The sequence below is a fragment of the Pelophylax lessonae genome (assembly GCF_965119305.1).
Source record: "Pelophylax lessonae genome assembly, chromosome: 2".
Lineage (NCBI taxonomy): Eukaryota > Metazoa > Chordata > Amphibia > Anura > Ranidae > Pelophylax > Pelophylax lessonae.
Window position 1 is genome coordinate 317,496,658 of NC_138769.1, and position 26,124 is coordinate 317,522,781.

The 26,124-nt window shown below is 44.0% G+C and overlaps 1 protein-coding gene across 1 annotated transcript; it reads left to right on the plus strand.

The window, feature by feature from the left end:
- Positions 1-813: 813 nt before the first annotated feature.
- On the plus strand, positions 814-25,335 carry LOC309548090 (uncharacterized protein; the record flags this gene model as incomplete). The annotated part of the gene is made up of 4 exons (XM_082248054.1): positions 814-895; positions 14,748-14,759; positions 18,775-19,494; positions 23,825-25,335. 4 exons carry the CDS (start codon positions 814-816, stop codon positions 25,258-25,260), a joined length of 2,250 nt encoding a protein of 749 aa, XP_082104180.1. The 3' UTR covers positions 25,261-25,335.
- Positions 25,336-26,124: the final 789 nt, after the last annotated feature.

Genomic DNA, 26,124 nt, shown 5'->3' on the forward strand with positions numbered 1-26,124 from the left:
CACAAAGGAAAAGGGGTCACTCTTTACGTCTGAAGGAAAAGAGATTTAATCTCCACATTAAAATCCTTCTTCACAGTATAAACTGTGAAAATGTGGAATAGACTCCCTCAAGAGCTGGTTCTGGCCAACTCAGTAGATTGCTGTAAAAAGGCCTGGATTATTTCCTAAATGTACATAATAAAACTCGTTACTAATATTTATTTTTCACAAAAAGGTGCTTTATTGAGGTAATACAAACATTAACAATAGAACAAAGTAATTGTCAAAATCAATAACATGTCACAAAGAATATCACACATTTCGTCAGGTATTGCCATAATGTAGTTGAGTAATGTAAGGCTTAGGGTATAAGGTGTAATCCCGACAGAATATCACATAATGCAAACAATACATAGTGTAATTGCGTCGAGCTGCAGAAAGATGTGTGTATGCATAAATTCTACAGGTAACTATCAATGTACATAAAAGTCCCAAACGTAGTTAGAACAGTAATCACCGGTTACTAATATTTATAGGCAAATATAGGGAATAGTCAACTGCCCCTTTGAGAGGGGGGGGGGGGAGGGGACAGGAAGGACTTTTCCTCTCACCATTGGAGCAAATTGGATCATGCTTTATTGTTTTTTTTTTTGCCTTCCTCTGGATTAACTGTGGGTATAGGATAATGCATATTGATGTTTTCTATTTGCGTGTGTTTTTTTTTCCTTTTAATGTTGGTTAAACTGGATGGACTAGTGTCCTTTTTCAACCAGATTAAATATGCAACTATGTATAACATACCTGTCTTTTTAACAGTGTCCAAGAACATTCGTCATGGGTGGCCTAAAGTACATGTTGGGAGTACTGATTTTGGCTGTATGTGTCAGTGAAAGTCTTTCACAGATCGCTGTACAGAGTGAGTACATCATATTCTCTTAACAAGCTAACATGTTTACATAATACTTTCAATTTTGCAATAAAGTGTTCTTGCTTTGAAGGCAAAGTTTGAAACCCAGGTCAAAAAGTGCTATATGTCTGTAGGTGTATGTCTAGGCATTACCCAAATTTACCCCCAAACCTCCCTCTCCCCCTCTAGGGCATGTCTCAGCATTCCTTTTTTTTTTTTTACCTTGTTGATGTAATGACAAACTGATTTTATTACTCACTGCTGGGAGGTTAATTCCTATGGATTTAGGCATGTTTCCAGAACTACATGTCCCAAACGCCCTACCCATGTACGCAATGTGTGAATAGGCTCTTAAGGATCAATGCAGCAGCACTGTTTTGCTGGAAAAGAAAGCAATGTATACATATGGAGAAGGACAGAAAGAGGTGGGGGACGGGCAGAGTTCTGTAGTCCAGCAATGCTGGTTGGCATTTCAGTGCCGCAGAAGTAGCCTGCTGTCAGTTCTAACAGGAAAATAGGCGCACACTGCAATTTTGGCATAATGAAATGCATTTTGTGTCTTGAGGTATTTTTAAAGGGATGAAACATGGGGATAGGTGTATGTGTTGGAAATATGTACTAAATATTTTTTTTTGTATTTTGAACCTTACATACACATTACCCACTTCTTAATTTTAAATGAATGTAGCACCACCCCCGCAGGAGCTGCTGATTAGATTATTGGGTCTACGTCCTGCCTACCAACCCCTGAAATTGGCTCGAACCCTCCCTAGGCACAACTGACATGAAATGGGACTATAATACCAAATGGCTACAGGAGAACACAGTTCAGGATATATCACCCCAATAAGTAATAATAACTTGTTACCTTTCTCCAGCCGCAGTCCCTCTGGGTGACACAAGGTGCAACACACAGACTTTTGCTTAACCAAAGTAGCTTTACTGAGAGTTAAAGTACAAGTTGACTCCAAAAGACATCACAAGAGTCAACTAAGAAAGATAAAGTTATTGACACAATAATAAACAATATGATTAAGATAGCTATTTTTGTATACTTATGCAACTAAAAGATAACTCATAGGCTTTCTTTTACCCAATTCAGGCTATACTTTACACACGTCTAGTCTCTTGTATCAGGTAGGCAGAACCTATTTGAATCCCACACACAGTTCCTTCCTTTTGGTTTGGAATCTTCGCTAGCAATCGTTGGTGCACAAGCTATTTGTAATCCAAAAGTAAGGATATATATTCAAAAAGGGTGAGAAAAACCGGTCACAATCACCCGCAATGTTACTGCGTAATTGGGCGTATGAATCTTCTTAGTGGTGCATATATAGGCCCCTGACACCTTATGTACTTGTGTTTAAATGCTTAGTCTCCTGGAAGGTGCACTAGGCCGCTGAGTGTACTGCGTACTATCTGAAGTGTAGTTAGCACCGGCTAAAGTTACTTTCTCCCAAGCGAGAATCAGATTTGGGCATGTGCCCTGCTCACCAAACAGCCTCTTTCTTCAGGAGCTCTCCACCTCCGATTTCTGTCACCAGCCGCGCTTGTGGTTAGATGTGGCAACTCCAGTCTCTGCAGAGCATCAATGGGTTCTCTGGGAAGGCTCCTTTACTGAAGATGAAATGCTTCCACTCAGTCACTTCAGGCCCAGGCTTCAGGCCTAGTCCACAGCATCAGCCCACAGCACTTGCTTCCTTCTAGCTGTTGTGTGTGGAGACAAGAGAGAGAGCCTGGCTCCTCCCTTCCTTTATAAAGCTTCCCCCAAAAGGCTGTGCGGTGAAGCAATGCACCCTGGTGTTCCAACTGAATTGTGGGTATCGTAGTGTCTGATGAAAATCATCAAGCTGCAGTGTGGCAGTTTGGCCACTAGATAGAGCCGAGTTCCTTCAAAATGTTATACAGTCATTCTAATGAACAATTGTAAAGGGGAGAATGCCTGCTGCCTGCTACACACTCCCCCCACTTTAGAAACTTTGGTCCCCAAAGATAACGACAGTATGTATCCTGTCACATACGTTGGAAAGAAAAAACAATTAACTCATGCACAACGGTAAACCATGTCCCTTATCAGAAGCAGAGTTCAAACCCAACAACTGCACATTAAAACACAGGGCTGACAACGGATACTCCCACCAATTGTTGGGAAAGGGAAGGTGGTTCTGTTCACAAACCCCCGACACTTGAGTGGCTTGTACAGATGTGCCTGGGGGTGAGCTAAGGCTGTCCTCCACTAAATGCAGTGGAAGAACTAGGCTGATCAAGAGTTCTCTTAGAAGTAAGGACAGCTTCTTCCGAGCATTCCCCCAATTGGTCGTAAGTTAGTCTTTTGGGTGGGTGAATGACTCTTCTTTCCCTCTGTTCTTTGGGAGTCACAATCTTAGAATTGCTGGAACCAGCCGCTCCTGGGGATTCTTCAAGAGCTTCCTCCTCTTGTCCCAACGCATTGGACTCTGGGGGTTCAGAAGCAGTTAATTCTTCTTCAGAGAAAGGTGCAACCTCCTCCTCAGGATCTTCACCATCAGCTAATTCTTCTGTAAGCATGTGGAAAGGCACAAATTCAGGAGCTTCTGCCTGAAGGGTTCCTCTTTCACCCAGTTCGGATGAAGACAGGTACGCAGTCGTGGGTTCTGGTAACTGAGATGACCACATCCAATCAGGTACCTCCTCTTCATCTTCCAGATCTTCAATTGGAGAATCTCCATCCCTCACATCTGGAAATGCTGTTTGAGATCTGGTAACTGACCTGTGCCCTTGAGACGTTGAAGGGACTTCATGTGAGACTGGGTCAGGAGGTAGGCGAACTGCTTCTGAGAGAGGTAATAGGTGGTTCCTATGCCAAGTCTTCAGTGGGCCCACTCTCCCTTCCGGCCTAATCTGATACACAGGAAGGTTTGGCAGCTGCTTACAGATGACATAGGGCTGGGATTTCCAACGGTCAGCCAACTTGTGTTTCCCAGGGATACCCAAGTTCCTCAACAACACTTTATCCCCTGGCTGCAAATCCTGGATCCTAACTTTCAGGTCAAAGTTTCTTTTATTTCTCAGCCCCCGTTGATCAGATGAGACTTGGGCTTTTTCGTAGGCCGTTTTTAGGCTCTTCCTCAACCGGTCCACATACCCCTTGTGAGATGCTGCTGAGGTGTGATCAGGTGATATGCCGAAAGCCAAGTCCACTGGCAGCCGAGCCTCCCGCCCGAACATTAATCGGTATGGGGAGTATCCTGTAACATCACTGACAGTACTATTGTAGGCATGTACGATGGCAGCTACATGTTTACTCCAGTGCTGTTTCTTTTCTGAGCTCAGGGTCCCCAACATGTTCAAAAGAGTCCGGTTAAACCGTTCAGGCTGAGCATCCCCTTGTGGGTGGTAGGGAGTAGTCCTAGTCTTTTGGATGCCTAACAAGTCTAGCAACTTCTTAATCAGCCGGCTTTCAAAGTCTCTTCCCTGATCTGAATGGAGGCGTTGCGGTAAACCATAGTGCACAAAGAACTTTTCCACTAATACTTTGGCCACAGTTGTGGCTTTCTGGTCTTTTGTTGGAAACGCCTGGGCGTATCTGGTGAAATGATCTGTTACCACAAGGACATTCCCTTGACCACTCAAGTCAGGCTCCAGGCAAAGGAAATCAATGCACACCAGTTCCATAGGCCCCTGACTTTACAGATGGCCCATTGGGGCTGCTTGACGTGGCAAAGTTTTCCTCTGGATGCAACGAGCACAAGAACGTCAGTATCCTTCAACTTCACCCCGCATACAGGGCCAGTAAAACCTGTCTCTCACAAGTTGGAAAGTCCTTTCAGGCCCCAGATGACCATGATTGTCATGGAGAGCAGCCAAGACTCCTTCCCTGAATTTAGCTGGTAGGAACAGTTGCCACTTCTCTTCCAGATCATCAGAGGGGCCCCTTCGGTAGACCACCCCTTGGCGTATCTGTAGCCAGTCCCATTCTTTATGCAACAATCGGGCTTCCCGAGGGGAGTCTGTTAGAAGCAGCTCAGGGCGCTGAGTCTCCATGGCCTTCAGCAAAAGTTTCCCCAAAGGGTCTTTTAACTGTTCCTTCCTCAAGTCCCCTTTTGATAGCCTAGGCAAAGCTTCTTCTTCAACCTGGGTCACCCTGCAATAACACCTGGGTACTCCAGCAGCTAAGACCCCATTCTCTTCGGCTCTTGCTCCTCCACTGGATCGAAATTCCGTTCCCTGACATAGGGCGCGCACTCCCTCCGAGGTCAAGTGGGCCCATTATTCAGTAGGATCGTTGGGGGCATGAGACCTTCTGGAGAGGGCGTCTGCATCCCTATTCCCAACTCCTGGTCGGTATTTTAAACTGAACATAAAGCTAGAGAGAGCGGCTAACCACCTATGTCCTGTAGCGTCCAGTTTGGCAGTGGTCAGCAGGTAGGTAAGTGGATTATTATCCGTTTTGACTATGAATTCTGCTCCATATAAGTAATCTCTCAGTTTGTCTACTACAGCCCACTTCAAGGCCAGAAATTCGAGCTTGTGTGTGGGGTAATTCCTCTCGGAAGGTATCAGACTTCTGCTCACATAAGCAACGGGCCGCAGGTGACCATCATGCTCCTGGTACAACACCCCACCTAGCCCATCTCTGCTGGCATCGACATGTAGTTCGTAGGGTTTTGAGGGGTCTGCGTAGGCCAACATAGGGGCAGTGGTCAGGCTCTTCTTTAACTGAATGAAGGCTTCCTCACATTTCGAGGTCCACTGATCCTGAATAGATTCCTTAGGCTTTCTAGGCCCCATGGCGGGTTTCACTGGTTTGACTGGTTCTGGAACATCATCTTCCCCTTCGGTTCTAAGTAATTCATTAAGGGGTCGGGCAATTTTGGCAAACCCTTCCACAAATCTCCTGTAATAGGAGCAGAAACCCAGGAATGATCGGAGCTCAGTCACATTTGTGGGCCTTGGCCAGGAAGTAACAGCATCCAGCTTCTTTGGGTCGGTGGACACTCCTTCTGCAGACACAATGTGACCCAGGTAATGGACCGAGGACTGGTAAAACTGGCACTTCTCCGGAGAAAGTTTCAGGCCTTCTTCATATAACCTCTTTAGGACCTTTTCCAACCTCTCTTCATGCTCTTCTAGGGTTCTGCCGAACACAATAATATCGTCCAAGTATACCAGTATCTCTATCAGGTTCATATCTCCAACAGTTCTCTCCATCAGTCTTTGGAAGGTGGCTGGGGCTCCTGACAACCCTTGAGGCATGCGGTTAAACTCAAAGAACCCCACGGGGGTGATGAAGGCTGTCTTCTCCCTATCCTCAGGGTTCATGGGGATCTGGTAGTATCCGCTCTTCAAGTCCATCACACTGAACCACTTGGCCCCTGACAAACTTTGTAAAGCGTCTTCAGTCCGGGGGGTGGTATACTGGTCTGGAATAGTCCTTCTGTTCAGTGTTCGGTAGTCGATACAGAGCCTCAGGGACCCAGTTTTCTTCCGGACTACCACTATTGGAGAAGTGTACGGGCTCCTGGATTCTCGAATAATCCCTGTTCTCTTGAGTTCCCCCAACTGCTCCCGTAGATCTTCTAAGTCACCCAAGGGAATCCGTCGGACTCTCTCCCGAAAGGGTTTATCTTCATGTAGGCGGATATTATGGGTGGCACTCTTTGCACACCCCACATCGAATTCATCTCTAGAGAATATTTCTTTCCATCGAATCAGTTGGGCCCTGGCTCTCTTCTTCCATTCCGGTGGGAGGGCCGTATTTCCAGAGCAGAGCTCCTCTATGGTGATTTCGCCCCCGTCTTCCCTCTTCAAATCCGATGGGGCAACTGGGGTGGCCGGGTTCACCTGGCCCAACAGCACCCTGGCCGGCACATTCACCGGAGTAGTAGCAGTATTTCTGACACTCACCAAAACCTTCCCATGACTTTTCTGTAATGCCTTCAATGGGATCACTTCGGGGATCCCTTCTATCCCTTTCTGGGCCTGATTCAAGAACCATGAAAGGGCCTGGCTGCTTCCAAGTGAGCTTGACAGAAGCCCTCAAGCAGGTCACCTCTCCCGGCTGCAACACCTTCTCTGTTTTATCCAGCTTCCAGATCTTTCCAACTCCTTCGGCAGGGGCCTTCTGTTCCAGACCTAGACGTTGATAGGCCTGCCTTAACATGGGATGAACTTTCAGAGTTGGGGCATCCTGTCCCTGGACTAGTTGTGTCAGCAATCGCCTGACTAGGTCAGTGTTGGTCCCTATAATGAGGGAACTCTTATTGGCCCCTGGTGGGCGAGGGCATACCACTGCTAAAGTATCGAAGGTTTCAGCTTTGCCGGCCAAGGAGGGGTCAAAAGTTAATTTGATTGGCAAATACCCGTCATAGGGAAAACTTTGTGTTCCAATACCCCATATCTCCAGGTCTTCCAGCCTCTGCAGGGGCAGATGTTTGAGGTGTCTATCGTAGAAATCCCTATACAGGAGAGTCACCTGGGCTCCTGTGTCCAGTAAAGCCTTTGTATAAATTCCTTCCACTTGGATTGAGACTACAGGGGAAGGCCCCACTAGCTTGACAGGAAATTCTTTTGGAGTAGCCCTTCTGCCGGGCTCAGCTACCTGCACCCGTACTCCTTTCCTTTTTGAGTTTCTACCGGGCCTCATCTCCTCCTGGGCCTGGTGTGCATTGATTTCCCGCCTCTTATCGGCCCAAGTAGTGGAATGAGAGGCATTTAAAGAGGGCCTTACTCCCTGACTGTGGCTCTTAAATTTAAGGGATCTCTTGGAATCCATTAAAACTGTTGGGCACCCGGTTGACTCCTTCACCGGAGCCCTCTGAAGTTTTCCGCCAGGCTTGCGGTGTTTGAAGGCAGCCTCCTCTGGACTTGGACATACTCCTCTGGCATGCCCTACCCCTCCACAATTGAAACAGGTTATTGGCCTCCTAGGTTTCTGTTCTGGTTCAACACTGGAACTAGGGTGTTTAGCAGGCTTCTCTTCTGTGTTTCTATTAGATAGAGCAGATGCCTGACTGCTCAGGATGGATACCATTTATATTAGCTGTGACACCTGAGTCTTTAAGAGCTCAACTTGTGAGTCGCCTTCTTCCGCACTTATCAGTCTAACTCGGACGGTTGTTTCCCGTTCTTGGCTCTTCCTTTTGTTATCCAACATGACCTCTTCTTCCCGGACCATCCTGATCAGATCAGGGTACTCCAGGATGCCACCGTCCTGGCGAGTTCGCAACAGTATAGCAATAGGGTCTAGAGGTTGAGCTCCCCTCAGCACCTGTTGTGCTCGAGTCTCATCCACCTTTCCGGGGATCCAACCCTTTTTTTAACAGAATCTGATGTATGATCCTATCCAGACGCCCGATGAATTCAGACAGTTTTTCTCCTTCCTTCTGGTAACAGTGCTCCAGTTGGCAAAGAAGTTCAGTAATCTTTTCTGTCCGGCCAAACACATCTTGTAGAATATCCAGATAGTCTTGTGCAGTACAATCCTTCTTGCTTAGCTTGAGGTTGCGTACGGCCTCCAATGCAGGCCCCTTCAAACTTTCTGTGATTCGCTGCTTCTTATGCTGTTCTGGTATCTCCCACTCCTCCAAGGCCTGAGTAGCGTTATCTAGCCACTCCTCGAATCCATCTTCCACTGAAAGTACAGGTTGCTTCCCAGAAAAAGTTCTGAGCTTCCTGTATCCAGCCATCAGATAGTTTGGAGGATCCTTGTTACATTTGGCTACTATTTCCCCCAGGACAGCGCATAGTTCTGAGCTAAGGGTAGTCAAAGGTGGTGCACTGAATCCCTCCTTTTTGGCACTTTCTTCTGTGCTCAGTCCCCCTGTAGTAGTGGGTATAGGGTCTTCCTCTGAACCTTCTGGATGTATCAGGAATAACTCTACTTGATCTATAGTTTTTATGCTGGTGCCCTTGAAGTGATCTGGGACCCCCTTCTTCCATTCACACAATGCGTAGGTGTGTTGATTGGTGGTATCTGTCCTCATGTCCATCACCCAAAGTTTCCTGTCCTTGGAGTATGTTCTCAGAACTGAGAGTAGTTGTTCCTCTGTCCAGTTCTCTCCTTTGATTCCAATCACCAGACCATGGCCGATAAGGACATTTTCTTCTCTGCACCACCAGGCTGCAGCGGCAGGGTCCATTTCTGTGCGAACAGTGATTTTGTCACTGAGAGGGAACTGTTGCAGGACCGTAGACATCCCGGACGAGCCCCCACGTGTAGCACCACCCCCGCAGGAGCTGCTAATTAGATTATTGGGTCTACGTCCTGCCTACCAACCCCTGAAATTGGCTCGAACCCTCCCTAGGCACAACTGACATGAAATGGGACTATAATACCAAATGGCTACAGGAGAACACAGTTCAGGATATATCACCCCAATAAGTAATAATAACTTGTTACCTTTCTCCAGCCGCAGTCCCTCTGGGTGACACAAGGTGCAACACACAGACTTTTGCTTAACCAAAGTAGCTTTACTGAGAGTTAAAGTACAAGTTGACTCCAAAAGACATCGCAAGAGTCAACTAAGAAAGATAAAGTTATTGACACAATAATAAACAATATGATTAAGATAGCTATTTTTGTATACTTATGCAACTAAAAGATAACTCATAGGCCGCTGAGTGTACTGCGTACTATCTGAAGTGTAGTTAGCACCGGCTAAAGTTACTTTCTCCCAAGCGAGAATCAGATTTGGGCATGTGCCCTGCTCACCAAACAGCCTCTTTCTTCAGGAACTCTCCACCTCCGATTTCTGTCACCAGCCGCGCTTGTGGTTAGATGTGGCAACTCCAGTCTCTGCAGAGCATCAATGGGTTCTCTGGGAAGGCTCCTTTACTGAAGATGAAATGCTTCCACTCAGTCACTTCAGGCCCAGGCTTCAGGCCTAGTCCACAGCATCAGCCCACAGCACTTGCTTCCTTCTAGCTGTTGTGTGTGGAGACAAGAGAGAGAGCCTGGTTCCTCCCTTCCTTTATAAAGCTTCCCCCAAAAGGCTGTGCGGTGAAGCAATGCACCCTGGTGTTCCAACTGAATTGTGGGTATCGTAGTGTCTGATGAAAATCATCAAGCTGCAGTGTGGCAGTTTTGCCACTAGATAGAGCCGAGTTCCTTCAAAATGTTATACAGTCATTCTAATGAACAATTGTAAAGGGGAGAATGCCTGCTACATGAAGGAACTACATCTTAAAAAAAAAATGTCAAAGTTCCTAGGATGTATTTCCTTTGTCCTGCTGTTCTCCCCATGCTACCACTCCCCCTACCACTATTACCAGCAATTACTGGCTGTCAAAATGACAGCTGGGAATTGCTTTGCATTACATAGCAGGAGTGGCAAGTGTCATTAAAATGACATTCACTCTGTGCATGTTAATTAAGATAGAAAGAGTAAAGAAATCCTAGTACCTTTCCAAACGCATCTCTGCAACTTTGCATGCTATTCATATTTCTGTTCTTGTGCTATTAGCCTTTGAAGTTGCAATGTGTTTCCAATGACAAAAAGATCCCTATTGTGTTTCTCAACCCTCTTCTCTATCCCCTGCCTTTGATATGTGCTGTGATAAGAGGGCGAAAGACACAATAGTAGAAGATGTAATTTTGAGATCATGCAAGGCTCTGTTACGGTGCCTCAAACCCTCCATCCGCAACACCGATCATAAGCAGAGGATAGAAGAAGGAGGGATGAGCAGCACCATGGAGGGCTTGGTGTCACTGGAAACAGAGCGCAGCTCTACAGGGTGGTGTCAGAAACAGAAACATGGGCAGCATTCTAACTTACAGGGATGCATTTGAAGTATTAGTGTTTCTCTACTGTTTCTAACTCGATTAACATGCAGAGGGTGAACTTGCTCTTTAGGCAACAAAGTATAGTTACATTGCAGTTACTATTTCAGTCATATGTAGTTCAATGATGTGACCTTTGATGTGAATATGACATCTATAAAAGAAAGCTTACATGAAAAAAACCTTTAAAAAAAGGAACTCCAATTTAACTCCTTATTTACACTTAGTTAATCCTAATAAGCCCTTATTAATTCCTTCCTCCCCTTACCTAAAACGTTAAAGTTAAATTGTTTGTGTTTCTATTTTTTTGCATGACCACAATTGGTCAATGACCTTAGCCAGCATCCCCAGCAAGTTCGTTGACTTATAGCAGCCGGCCAGGGAACTGTCATTTGTGATAGGAGTAGCAGTGGGAGAAATTGTTCATGGTGCAGGTTGCTACATACTATGTTCCATGTACTCATTCATGGCAAAGGGAAGGGTGGAAACTTTTAGATTAAATTGAGTTATCCTTCCTGCAGATACCCATAATCCCCAGGCCAGGGATGTAGGGATTAGGTCCCAGTCAATTTGAGGCTAAGCCAGGGGCATATCATGAAATCAGTGGGTTCGTGTGCAAGATCAAAAGTGGGCCCTAGTTTTTTAGAGAAGAAAAATGTGATGCACGACGCGTGCAGTGGCAAAAAGTGGGCATGGTTTAAATTGTGCTTAAGTAGTGGGCATGGCCTGAAAGGGGTGTGGTTAAAGTATTAAGTCTTAGATTACTTACATAGTGCAGAATGTGGCAACGTTACATAGGGAATGATCTGTGCAGAGTATACTGCAGTGGGTAGTAAATGCAGGAAAGGAGTGCGGAGTGTACAGCAATGGGTAGTATGTGCAGGAGAGAAGTGCGAAGTGTATGTGCAGGAGAGGAGTGCGAAGTGTATGGCAGTGGGTAGTATGTGCAGGAGAGGAGTGCGAAGTGTATGTGCAGGAGAGGAGTGCGAAGTGTATGGCAGTGGGTAGTATGTGCAGGAGAAGAGTGCGAAGTGTATGGCAGTGGGGTAGAATGTGCTGGAGAGGAGTGCAAAGTGTATGGCAGTGGGTAGTATGTGCAGGAGAGGAGTGCGAAGTCTATGTGCAGGAGAGGAGTGCGAAGTCTATGGCAGTGGGTAGTATGTGCAGGAGAAGAGTGCGAAGTGTATGGCAGTGGGGTAGAATGTGCTGGAGAGGAGTGCAAAGTGTATGGCAGTGGGTAGTATGTGCAGGAGAGGAGTGCAAAGTGTATGGCAGTGGGTAGTACAGGAGAGGAGTGTGGAGTGTGTGGAGTGCATATATTTCTGATAATTATACACTGAGTGCTATTCCCTATATATATAACACTAGTATCTGGCACTCAGTGTACAGATATCAGTGTTATATATAGTTAATAGCACTCAGTATATAGAGATTCATGTTATATATAGGTTATAGCAGCTAATGCATGAGCAGTCACTGTCACACTGAGCCTATTATAGAATAAAGCATATATAGGGGGAAGGGGGGTATTTGGGAACCCCACAGCTGCCAATCATTGCTCTGCACTACAGCACCCAGGAGACCCACCCTCCCCTCTCCAAGAACTTCTGCAGCAACTGAGATACTTAGGGAAACTTATCAAAGGTGGGGGGAAGGGAGCCTGGCTCAGTGAAGGACGCACTACTCACTGGGCAGAGCAGTCACTGGCAGCGGCCCACAGAGAAGCCCGGGGAAGGAAAGCACATCACTGGAAGGACACAACAAATAGAGCCAAGGGGAGGGGTGTGTCCAGAATTGGAGGGGGCGGGGTCAGTGTGGGAGGGGCTGGGTCCATTAGAAGAGACACAGGACACTTAACCATGCTGCAGCTGTAGAGCCTGTCGTGTGTCATTAATGGGTGCAGTGTTTGTTGGAGCACAGTGCCCCCCCCAGGGGCCTATGTGCAGTGAACACCCTGCACCCATGGATGATATGCCACTGCGATAAGCTCCTTGTCGGGTAGTCTTCCCTGGCATGGTACCCAACCAATGTTGAGGGCTTGTGGCTTGGTAAGGTTCGGGAAGGGAGGTTACATGTTCTTCACTTTCCTGGCCAGCAAGGCTGCATTCCCAAATAAGAGTCTGATAAGGGTTTTTGGAGGGACCCAAACCTTTTTCCCTTCCTCCTCATGACTCATAGAGGGCCAAATGCCTGTTGATGGCCTGGTGGATGTGTTGGTGGACTAGTTAAATAGTAAAAAACAGACACCATAGTAAAAGTCCTAAAAAAAAAAAAAAAAAATGAAAAATCCCATAGTTTGACAATGTAAATCTGATGCCAGTCACATCGTCCAGCAATGTAGATCCATCGTCAATCAGGATGAGTGATGCCTTAACAATCTACGTACATGATGACCCATGCAATGATGACTCTCCTGCCTCACTGCTACTCCAATTTCAGATGCCAGCTCCATGGCTGACATCTGATTGTCAACAAACCAGCCAGGGATGCTGCCTGATGTCATTAATCATAAACGGTCAAATTTTTGCCTTAGTTCATGTACCTTATGGCATTGCCCAGCTACCTTTTAGTAAAAGCATCCAAACTGGCCTTGAAAAAAGCTGGAACAAAATGTACAAAATTTGACACCTGAAGACTTCAATGAGGTTTGGGTGCTATGTTCAGGGAATGCAATTTCCCCCTGGTTTGTCAAATATCCAGTGAACTGAACATTGCCAGTTCACTCATCTCTAGTCACTACTTATTAAAAATGAACAGTGCTAAAAAGTTATCTTCAACTTTTATGGAAGTTTGAATCTGATTGGTGATTATGCAACCAGCAACAAGGTACAAACTACATTGAGTAGGAAACTGACCCACTGATCTCACATTTAAGGAGCTCTCTAAAAATTTCTGCAGTGAAATTGATGTAAAGGTTCTGATTTTAGCACATTTGCAAAGTTCGCTGCTTACTTGTTGTCTGGGTATGGTAATTTATGTAATGTGAATTAGTAAATATTCGTTATGTAATAATGAATACTACTGCAGTTAGCTCAATGGTTCAGAATTAGACTCCAGACTTGTGTAGGTAAAGACAAATTATGATTTTACTTTTGGATAAAATAAGAAAGGATTATACTTTCTCTCTATGTCACCCTTTTTGTCCTAGTGGCCGTTGTCATTGAGAAAGAAAGTGATGGAAATTCAGATATTTGAGTTGTCACCAGAGCAAGAGGCAGGGGCAAACATCCTATGGGGACAAATGTTCTTGTGGCAGCTGTCTTTAAGGCCCTGTTCACACCTGAACATTTTTCAGCTCGTAAAACGCTCATCTCTGAAGTCTCAAAACACCCCAACAAGCAAAATCTCATTCATTTCAATGGCCCCTGTTCACATATAAGTGTTTTGTTGGATGAAGCAAAACGCCTTAGGCCCCTTTCACATGGACAGTGCACCCGGTGGATTCCGTTTTGCTCAGCCGGGATCAATCTGCCGATCCCCGCTGAGCAGGCTATGACAGCTCCGCCTCTGCTCACTTTGCAGAGACAGACCTGTCAGAGCCCCGCTCACCTCTATGGGAGATGGGATGATAACTGACGGGCCGCCTGCCCGTTTTCATCCGATCTTATCCGATCCTCCAGATGGATGGAAAATAGGGTTTCCATCCATCTGGATTGCACGGACAGGATCGGATAGCAGCGGGTGTCAGCGGACATGTCTCCGTTGACATCCGCTGCTCCATAGGGCTGCATGGAGCATCCGATCAGGTCCGCCTGAAAAACTGACAGGCGGACCGGATCGGAAAGCCCGTGTGAAAGGGGCCTTAAGCTCCAAAAAGTACATGAGCTTCTTTTTTGACAGATTACGAGCATTTTTGTTAGATGTCAATGCCTGCCTCCAAACACCTGCAAAAAACGCCTGAAAAAACACCTAAAAAAGCCAGAAAGGACGCCTGAAAAATGAAGATACGCTCAGGTGTGAATAGAGCTTGAAGGGATTTCCCTACACTTATTGTTTCTTCTCATTTCCAGTTGTACATACAATTTTTTTTTTTTTTTTTCTAGGTTATGCATTTTCAAGTTAACTAATCCTTTTTCCTTTTTCTCTTTCTTTCTTTTTCAGATTTTACCTCATGTGAGTATGTGACCTGCAACGCTGAAAAAATTATTCCTAATCACACTATAAATAAGAATCCATAGAACTCTACTAATCACAAAGAGCACCAGATTCCTATATAAAGAACAGCATCATTCATGATGAAAAAAAACCTAAAAAACACCAGGCTTATGAATTATGAACAGTGGGATTCAGCTGGGTAATATGGAACCAATCCCTCCTAGCACCTTCTTAGCTTCTTTTTAGAGCTACAGTTTCCGTGGTGCTGCACACATGACCAGCTATAACACCAACCATCTAAATTTTAAAAGATTGGTTATGACTCTGAGCTGATTAAAATGTTTGTTACCCTAACACTTCATATTGCTGATATGTCCCTGCTGTACTTGTATGAGAAAACATCCCGTTCTCATTGTATTGTTTTCTTTATGTGAAATCCCTGGTGTTCCTGCCAGTCCCTCGGCTTTCCTGTTAAAAACTGACCACACTAGGCAGGAGAGCACACCATGGTTAGTTCTCTAGCTGTGCTGGGAACTTAGTATGCTTTTCTCCAATGATCACCTGACACCCCCCCCCTTCCTGCTGCACAGCCTTTCACTGGGAAGCTCAGTGTGCTGCTGCTTCTCCCCCCCCCCCCCCCAGCATTTATGCAGCTGAGAACAGAGGGATTGTAATCACTTTTTTATATCTATACAAAAATGTTTTGCCCTTCATTTCTATTTTAAACTGAATGAGTTGTTTTACAAGGTAATGGTTTACAAAGCACACTGGCATGGTTATCACTAGAAGCATGCCTTAAATGTAGCATACACTGCACATGTGCTATCAGGCACAATTTAAATGAAAACACTGTAGGAAACAACGCTATAGTACTTGATTTGAGCCCCTTGCAGATGAAGTGTTTAGCCCCATGCTTCCAATTCCGTTGTATCAGTTTGCTTGGAAGGCACAGGTACATCATCCAGCCCTGCTACCTGCAACCCATCAAAGTTTTTGACAGGCTGAAATACACTGAGGGGATGGCTGAACACTGTACCAAGTGGTTCTATGCATTCAGCGGGATAGGATTCTATGCGTCAAGCTTGAGAAGGATTGATTACGCTATCCTTCTTATCAGGTAAACGTGTTCAGGCCTTAAAGGGAAACTCCAGTCAAAAATGATTTTTTTCCTATTAATAGTATGTTAAATATCTTTATCTTTGATATTATTCATTTTCTGAGTAGCTGCTTGTGTAGCTTAGAAAGTCTTATCTAGACAATCAGCTTCTTCCTGTTCTTCACCGACAACGTTATCTCCCTTTATCTAAATTCGCTAAGCTGTCTTTAACTTCCTGAAAAGGTTGTCAGTCTTTTTTAGACAGGCATGCCTAGACCTGCCCAGCCCCACCCTCATCCCTCCTACCCTTCACAGAACATGATCTCCTTCTGTCTTCATAGCCTTGTTTGGGCTAGCAGCTTTTCCTAAGAGGGAGAGAAAGAAGGGGGGGGGGGGGGTTCACGTGGCAATATAGTCACAAAGGAACATTTTTGAAAGTTTAGAAGGATACAGATCCATTTCTATTGCTCATTGCATGTGAGTAATGAGTTTTAGACTTCCACTAGTGCAACTTGTTATGCAACTTTGGACACATAAAGTCACATGACAAGTCACAGCCCATAGATTTCAATGGCATTCTCATCTATGCCACTTTAAAAATCAGCCTGCCCTTTCTTTGATGTGACTTTGATCCAGAGAGTGTAAAGTTGGATCAAAGCTGCACTTAAAGTCGTACTCTAAATCGCACAACTTAAGAGCTGCACTAGTGAAAATGTAGCCACTAGGCTAGAGTGCGACTTTGGAATGCGACTTTGATACATCTTTAAGTGCAGCTTTCATCCAACTTTACACTCTCTGGATCAGTCACATCAAACGTTGCATCAAAGTAGTGCAGGTACCTTTTTCAAAGTCGCTGATTTTCAAAGTCGCATAGATGAGAACAGGTGCCCATGAAATCAATGCGCTGTGACTTGTCATGTGACTTTGTGTGTCCAAAGTCGCATGACAAGTCACACTAGTGGAAACAGAGCATTAGTCTATGTTTCCACTATTGCGATTTAGTGTGCTGCTTTGATGTGACTTTGCTCCAACTTTACACGCTCTGGATCAAAGTCGCATCAAAAGTTGTATCAAAGTAGTGCAGGTAACTTTTCAAAGTCGCTGATGTTCAAAGTCGCATAGATGGGAACGGGTGCCATTGAAATCAATGGGATGTGACTTGTCATGCGACAAGTAGCACTAGTTGAAACGGAAACTTAGTGTGGTTGCCTGTACTATTCCTTTAATGTATAGTGATAATTGTAGACTGTGAGCTGAGACCCCAGAGCACTTTCAGCTACACTGACCACCCCCCCTATTCCCCCCCCCCCCTGTCCGGTTTCCTTCTCCTATGGTAGTCTACATTCAAAGCCCAGCACAGCTATACCAGTGGTGGCTGGCGCTCCATGGGCCGGGGGGGGGGGGTTCAGACGGACCACACCATACCCCCCCAGACTACACCAGCTCGCACACCATACCACCGCCCCAGCCCTCCCCCCCCCCCCGTCGCCAGCTCGCTCACCCTGGACTGACGTGGCGTCTCTTCCCTCCTCCTTCCCAATACCATGGCCTCTCCTTTTGGCCAATCGGGAAATGGGTCTCAGGTTCCGCTTTATGATTGGCTGGGAGGAGAATCAGTGTGATAATAGCGAATGTTCATTCGCTATTGTCACACAACTGGGTGGGCTCAGGGCACAGTGCTCTGCGCCCCGAGCCCACCCTTTTTCTGAAGCCTATTAGAGCCTCTGGCTCTAATCACGTGCTTCAAAAAAAAATAAAAAAAACCCCCATTGGAATCCATGCATCCGGCACCCTGCATGTAGATTAGGGGGCCGGACGCATAAATGGGGGGGGGGGGGGGCGGCGCCCCTGCGCCCCCAATGGACAGGCTGACACTGAGCTATGTCCTGTGTGGATATTTCTTCATTTTCTCATGAATTAGAATGTACAATGCATCCTTACTGATGAGAGGACAGTGGGCGGGAACCTATGATCAGCCCCTCTCATCCTGTATATGCCCACTGGCTACACAGGAACAGTGTCCCTCCCTGGAAGTGATGGCACAAGCTTTCAGTAACCACACCCACTTTCTGCTCTTGGTCTCAGGAGGAAGAGGAATTGAAGTCATGTGACAGCACTGAATACTGCAAAATAAAGGGAAAAAAATGGGATTTTTTTCATTTTGAGACATAAGGCTGAACTCGGCTCACATTAATGATTGCAGGAGAGGACTGAAGGTATTAGGCTGTACTTCCGCTTTAAGCCCAGTACATATAGGCTAAATGTCAGATGCCATCAGCCAGTTCAATGGAAACCAGCCGATATTCGGCCTGCGAGCACTGCAGCCATTTGGACAGAAGCTTCTGTTGAAGGGGCATGACCGAAAAAGGCCTGCCGATCAGCTCCTGAATAGCGCTCTTAGCCATTGACCGTAGTGTTCTGGCCGTCCCCCTGTCAGAACACAATAACACAGCAGGGGAGATCGCTGTACTAACATCGCATAGTTAGTACAGCGGCTCCTCCGGAGCTGTCAGTTTTTATTTTCGTGTAGCCCTGCTGGGTTGAACGAAACATAACTACTAGAGTGTACTAGGCTGTAGAAGCCAATCACTGCATCCTGGGAGGTCACATGCTACTCCTTACCCATAAGCACTAGGTATTTTGCTGCGGCTCTGAAGAAAGGAGTGGTGGAGTAATGCAGCAAAGGCGAGTATACTATAAGTGACTCATGGCGTGGGCTAATAAGAGACTTTGTCATTTTGCCCTGAATGGGTAATGTGACGTATTCTCCTTAATCACATCTTTCTAATCTCATTAGAAATATTATACTGATAGTAATATACAATACATTTCATATACAGTAACATAGGGAGCACTGTCAAAATATCCACATTTTTACTATTCTGAATGTCTGATAGACACTATGCAAATATGTGACATGGATTTTCATTTTCACAGATGCAAAAACATGCAGTGATTGCAACTCAACAACAAACGCTGATTGTAACCCAAAGGCAGGTTACGTATTGTGCTCCTGTAAGTCTGGTTTTCTCGGAGATGGCCTGAACTGCACAAAGTATGTGTTTTGTGACAGCTTTCAATGCTGCCCACAAGGATACACCTGGAATAATGTAAAGAAACAATGTCTGGATAATAATGAGTGCAACAGTGAAAGTACAAATGAATGTCTTGGTAAAGCCTCCTGCATAAATAGGAATGGCATGTACTTGTGCAATGACCCTAAAAACCCTTCATGTCCTGATGCTCCCTGTCAAACTGGTTACGATTGTGATAAAACTGTAAATACCAACGGTGCAGTTACTTTAAGTTGTATTGATCCCTGTGAAAAATACACAGAGATAGATGGATCAAACAGACTATACACTATCAACTCAGCCGGAAGATTCCCAACTGACAGATACCTTTATGGTTGGTACCGTTACAGCAATGGCCTAAGGCTGAAGACAGGGTGTGTTGGTTCCTTAAAATGTGGTTCCCTTCAACCTCTCTCTCTAAGTAGCCAGCCAACTTCTGATGGAACCATCCAATCTGTGACTCTTATTAGCAATGCATTGACAGGCTGCACAACAGGATCATCTATTCTCACGAAAGCCTGCCCTGGAGGGCACTACGTCTACAAATTTAATGGGCTTTTAAATTTTGATGTGTATTGCACAGGTGAGTTGAGTAAATTGTCGAATGTTTGTTACAGTATCAAGCAGCAAAACCTATTACAATCTGTTTGTAGGATCTCTGTGAAACTCACTTTAATCTCCTAGCAACTGTGTAGTATGGGGCCCTCCATTTCTGTGTTATAAATATAGCTGTGCAAGGTTTTTTATAATGGTGCGTCTGCAAAGGTTTGAAAAATACCTGTTGATCCTGCCAGTTTCTTCTCTGTATGAGGCCTCCTTTAACCACTTAACCACTTAAGCCCCGGAGGATTTTCCTGCTAAAAGACCAGGGGGTATTTTGCGATTCGGCACTGCGTGACTTTAACGGACAATTGCGCGGTCGTGCGACGCTGTACCTAAACGAATTTGGCGTCCTTTTTTTCCCACAAACAGAGCTTTCTTTTGGTGGTATTTGATCACCTGTGCGATTTTTTGATCACGCGCTATAAACAAAAAAAGAGCGACAATTTTGCAAAAATAGCAATATTTTTCACATTTTTTTATATGAAATTCCCCAAAAAAAAATGTAAAAATCAAAAATTTTTAACATTTTCGGCCAATTTGTTTTATCCTACCTATGTTTGGTAAAAAAAAAATCGCAAAAAGCGTATTTTTATTGGTTTGCGCAAAAGTTATCGCGTTTACCAACAAAGGGAAAGATTTTTGTCATTTTTGTTGTTTTTTTTTTAACGCGTAATGGCGGCGATCTGCGTTTTTTTTTGCGGTACTGCGACATTGTGGCGGACAGATCGGACCCTTGACTGACATTTTTGACACTTTTGGGGTTACCAGTGACATTTCTACAGTAATCAGTGCTATACATATGCACTGTTACTGTAAAAATACACTGGTAGTGAAGGGGTTAACTTTATTTGGGAGGGAGGGGCTGTGTGTGTCCCTAGGGGCGTGCTTTCTACTGTGATTGGCTGTGGCTTGAGCTGTAAGGACACTGATCAACGGATCTACATAGTAGATCCGTGTGATCAGTGTCTTTACAGCGAGGAGAATGACAGGTGGCTTGTTTACACAAGCTGCCTGACATTCTCCCTCTCCCCCGACGATCGCCGAGTGACCGGCGGACATCGGGTCCGCTGGTCACACGCGCGGGGGGGGGTCCGTGACCGCGCGGGAGTGGGAGCGCGCCTCCGCGGGCTCGCGCTCGCTCCCCAGACCCTCCCAGGCTAGTGACGTTAATTAACGTCACTCTGTCTGGCAGGGGCTGACCGCCGCAGTAAATCTACTTGCGGCGGTCGGCAAGCGGTTAAGGACCAAGCCTAATTACATAGTTACATAGTTAGCCAGGTTGAAAAAAGACACAAGTCCATCCGGTTCAACCAAAAAAAAAAAAAATAAAACACAGTATTGAAAACCCAACCATACAATCCCATACACTCAATCCTATAACCGCTGTTGATCCAGAGGAAGGCGAAAACATGACACATGTTGTTTTTAGGCCCCTTTCACACATGCGGACCGTTCATTTCATCAGTTCTGTCACATCAAAATGGATGAGGTATTCATTTGTTTTTCATCAGTGGTCATCAGTTTTTCATCAGTTTTTTTTATCAGTAGTCATCACTTTTTCATCCATTTTTCATCAGTGCTCATCAGTTTTTCATCAGTGTTTATCAGTTTTTTTTATCAGTTTTTCATCAGTGCTCATCAGTGTTTATCAGGTTTTTTTTATCAGTTTTTCATCAGTGCTCATCAGTTTTTCATCCGTTTTTCATCAGTGCTCATCAGTTTTTCATCCGTTTTTTCATCAGTGCTCATCAGTTTTTCATCAGTGTTTATCAGTTTTTTTTATCAGTTTTTCATCAGTGCTCATCAGTTTTTCATCCGTTTTTCATCAGTGCTCATCACAGTTTTTCATCAGTGTTTATCAGTTTTTTTTATCAGTTTTTCATTAGTGCTCATCAGTTTTTCATCAGTGCTCATCAGAACCTTTAGAAAAACAGATTGTTAATTTCAGAACTTCAGACTGGTCACAGTCTTTGCATGCATGAAAACTTGCACATAAACAGAAGCCTCAGGGGCCTGGCACATGCAGATGTTACGCAGGGCTCTATTATTATTTAAACCTGGCGAAACAACTGTGCACAGCAGGTGGGGAGACATTCTTGCTTAGGTGAGAATTATGGATAAGCTGTTTTTGCAGCACAAATAAAGTTTTATAGAAAAAAGGGAAAAAAAAATATATATATACACTATATTACCAAAAGTATTGGGACTTTAAAGTGGAGTTCCACCCAAAAGTGGAAGCTCCGCTTATCTGCTTCCTCCCCTCCTCCAGTGTCACAATTGGCACCTTTAGAAAAACAGGTACCCGCTCCCACTTCCGTGTAAGGGTGCCACAGTGACCTACGTCATTTGCGGGCCCCTCCTCTTTCCCCCTGCTGCCTTCTGGGAGACACACACACAGGTTCCAGAAGACAGCGGGAGCATTCAGAAACGTCCTGTTTCCCTTAGTAAGGTTACAAGAGCCTGCACCCTAGCCGGCACCCACGGGCTCCCTTGACGGGTAAGTGATCCTTATATTAAAAGTCCTTATATTAAAAGTCAGCAGCTACAGTATTTGTATATTTTTTTACAGGCTGGAACTCTGCTTTAATAGCATCTCAGTCTTAGTGCGTAGGGTTCAATATTGAGTTGGCCCACCCTTTGCAGCTATAACAGCTTTAACGTTTCTGGGAAGGCTGTCCACAAGGTTTAGGAGTGTGTATATGGGAATGTTTGACCATTCTTCCAGAAACAAACAAAGTAAAGCTGCGCTATAAGTGACTATACAGTATATATAAAAAAATAAATAGATATATATATTCAGCCAATAAATGAGTGTGCACACTTAATAAACAATATAGTGCCAAACCCAAATGAATACATAAAAACAGATATATAAAAATATATGTGGACACTAGTAATGAAACAATAAAGTGACAAAATCAGAGAAATTAAAAATAAAAAATTTGGCACAAAATAACGCAAAATGGTTAAGGGTAATAAAAGTCCCAAAAACACTCAGTGTATAAAGTATATAGATAAGGTATAAATCCTCCACCACAGCAGTGTTTTAAGGTTCTCCTCTATGGTGCATCTGTCAATAAAGCATGCCAGTGCGCTTACCAGATAATGGTAATAAATACACCAATCAGCATAAATTTCAAATGGGTCCAGATGGAGGAGTCGGAATAGGTCAGGTGATGCCTTTGAATGTAATGAAAATTTTGACAAAATCTCACATTTTAGCAAATAACAAATCCTCTTCTGAAAGTACAATATAGTATTTGTGATATAAATATTTAAAATTCCTTATTAAATATGTTTTGTGCAATAAATATTTAATGGCTATGTTGTGAAAGTTCAAATTTCAAAAAGTTTAAAAATGGCAATGGCTTCCAGGAATGAATTGTTAGTGTCACATTTTCTAGAAAGAGAAAAACACTGACAAGCTATTATTATTAAGGTTTTGAATCTGAAGAAAACTGAGGGACACCTGTTAAAAATAAAGGAACTTCCGCTGAAGTGCTCCTGACCCCCTGACATGCCACATTTGGCATGTCATTTTTTTGGGGGGGGGTGAGCGGGTACCTAGTTTTGACAGGTCCCCTCTCCCACTTCCCTCAGGCTGCCTAGGTGGCTTGTGTGAAAGTTCTCCTCTCCCCCTTCCTCCCTGCAACCTTCTGGGACACGTCACAGGTCCCAGAAGATTTCCTAGCCACTAAGGAAGCACAGTGCAACTCGTGCATGCGCAGGGCGCAACCGGCTGTGAAACCGCAAGCTGTCACAGTCGGGTGCCCACACTTGTGATGCCGGCTCCACAGGGAGAAGAAGAAGAGAACCGAGGACCCCGCCGGCCGCATCGCTGGATCGTGGCACAGGTAAGTGTATGTTTATTAAAAGTCAACAGATACACTTTTTGTAGTTGCTGACTTTTGATAAACACAAAAAACGACTGGAACTCCGCTTGAAGGCTACTGAGCACAACAAAAAATAGAGATACTGATAAAAAGGCATACATTAGGAAAATAGTATAAAAACATTCAAGTGGTTGTCCATCTCTGTGGCCACTATTGGTTCAATAATTTTGAAGCAGAAGCTCAAACCTCTCAGGTGCCCCCTAAAAACAAGTTATTTTTTAAACTCTTAGCAAATGTATAGCAAAGAGAACTGTGGGAGAGACTAAAAGTGGATTGAAGAAGCTACACTTTTCAGCAGCTGGGACAGGAGTTAAAAAACACTGGTCAATGGCATTTATAATTTGTACAGTATATACTGCATTGCATGACAAATGAGGCAGTACATTATAATAATTGTATGTTTATTTTTATTTGCAGAATTGCCACCTCTCACCACTCCAACTTCTAGTACTACACCTACACCAACTTCCACTTCAACAACTAGTACTACAACCACTACAACACAACCAACAACTAGTACTACAACCACTACAACACAATCAACAACTATTACTACAACCCCTACAACACAACCAACAACTATTACTACAATCCCTACAACACACTCAACAACTATTACTTCATCCCCTACAACACAATCAACAACTATTACTACAACCCCTACAACAGAACCAACAACTATTACTACAACACAATCAACAACTATTACTTCATCCCCTACAACAGAACCAACAACTATTTCTACAACCCCTACAACACAACCAACAACTATTTCTACAACAGAGCCAACAACTACTACTACAACACCTACAACACAACCAACAACTATTTCTACAACAGAGCCAACAACTACTGCTACTACAACACCTACAACAGAACCAACAACTATTTCTACAACAGAGCCAACTACTACTACAACACCTACAACAGAACCAACAACTATTTCTACAACAGAGCCAACTACTACTACAACACTTACAACAGAACCAACAACTATTTCTACAACAGAGCCAACTACTACTACAACACCTACAACAGAACCAACAACTATTTCTACAACAGAGCCAACAACTAATACTACAACACCCACAACAGAACCAACAACTATTTCTACAACAGAGCCAACAACTACTACTACTACAACACCTACAACAGAACCAACAACTATTTCTACAATCCCTACAACACCCCCAACAATTGATACTACAATCCCTATAGAACCATCGACAGCTAGTACTACAACCACTACTCCTACCACTGAATCTATTACCACCATTACACCTAGTACAGGCATTACAACTTCTACCTCCAAGCCCACCACACCATGTTATAACACAACTTCACCATCACCTGTAATACCAACAACACATTTCTACACAGAAGAGAATATAACCGTTACAACAGTGAAAAGCAAAAGTGTATTAAGTGTTCGAATTTTATCACAAGTTATTGACAACAAAGAGGTTAAAAGTCTAGAAATAAATGAGACCACAACAGTCAATATTGAGATGAAGACCATCAGCCCTAGCAAAGTCCACACTAAAACGACAAATTCCATTTCGCCTACATCATACCTGATTATTGTTGGAGATACAGAACCAAAGTCATTTAGTAACAGCACAGACACCAGCATAACCACTTCTGAAACCACACTTCCAAATACAGCCCCATTTTCACGTGATTCATACTGCAGTAAACCAGCTGAGACCAACACCATCACTCAAACCTCTGCAATTGCTGGAAACACCTGCTCCAAGGTCACTTCTGCTTCTGCTACCACCACCATTACCACAACTGAGGAAGTCATTGTGCTGGGTCCGGATGGCTTTTCCAAGAGCTGCACTTACTACTAACTCTGGTATACATTCTGTATTTGTTACAAAACGATCAGATGGGACTATAGCAGACTACATAAATTTTCTATGATACTAACACAGCTATTCTAAATGCTTGCAATTCCTTTTACAGCTGATTTTTCACTTTAGTGATCTTTTGTGGTGCATAAATGCACATTGCATTGGGGCTGAACATGCAATATAAATGGGCTGCCAATGCGCCATAATGGATCTAAAAAATGCAATATGATCCTTTTTTTTTAGCAGCACAGCACAATGCATGACGCCGTGATACATTATGCATAGTCCTGTACTGTACAATGCATGGGGGTGGCATTGACAATGAGTGGCACTGCAACGCACATATAGCATAGAGTGTGTGCTTTAGAAAGTGTTGCCACAATGCACAACGGTTCATGGGCCCTTAGAGATATTATGTTCAATTCACTGGGAAGGAGGAATATTTTTACCTGGTATTTTATCACATGATAATATTCTCCAAATAATTCACATTTATTTGCATTAGTTGTGAATTTGTCTTTACAAATTAATTGTGCATTTAAAATAATACCAAAAGTACTATTATTCAATTTTTTGTATTTCCTCTTACATTCTACCATTACTTCATATGCCTCTCAATAGGCACCTTATTTAAAACTTTCAGCTATCACCATAATAATGTGATTACAATTTTATGGAGCCCATGTGATCATTTTTTTTTCCTTCTTAAAAAGTAAAAAAAAAAAAACATAAGGGGGTTGTAAATTTAGCTAAAATGTTTGTGTTATGTTTTAAACCACCCCCCCCCCCTAAAATGAAAATGAAAATACTGCATGTGAATTAAACCTATTATCTAAAAGACTAACAAGTAATAAAAAAAAA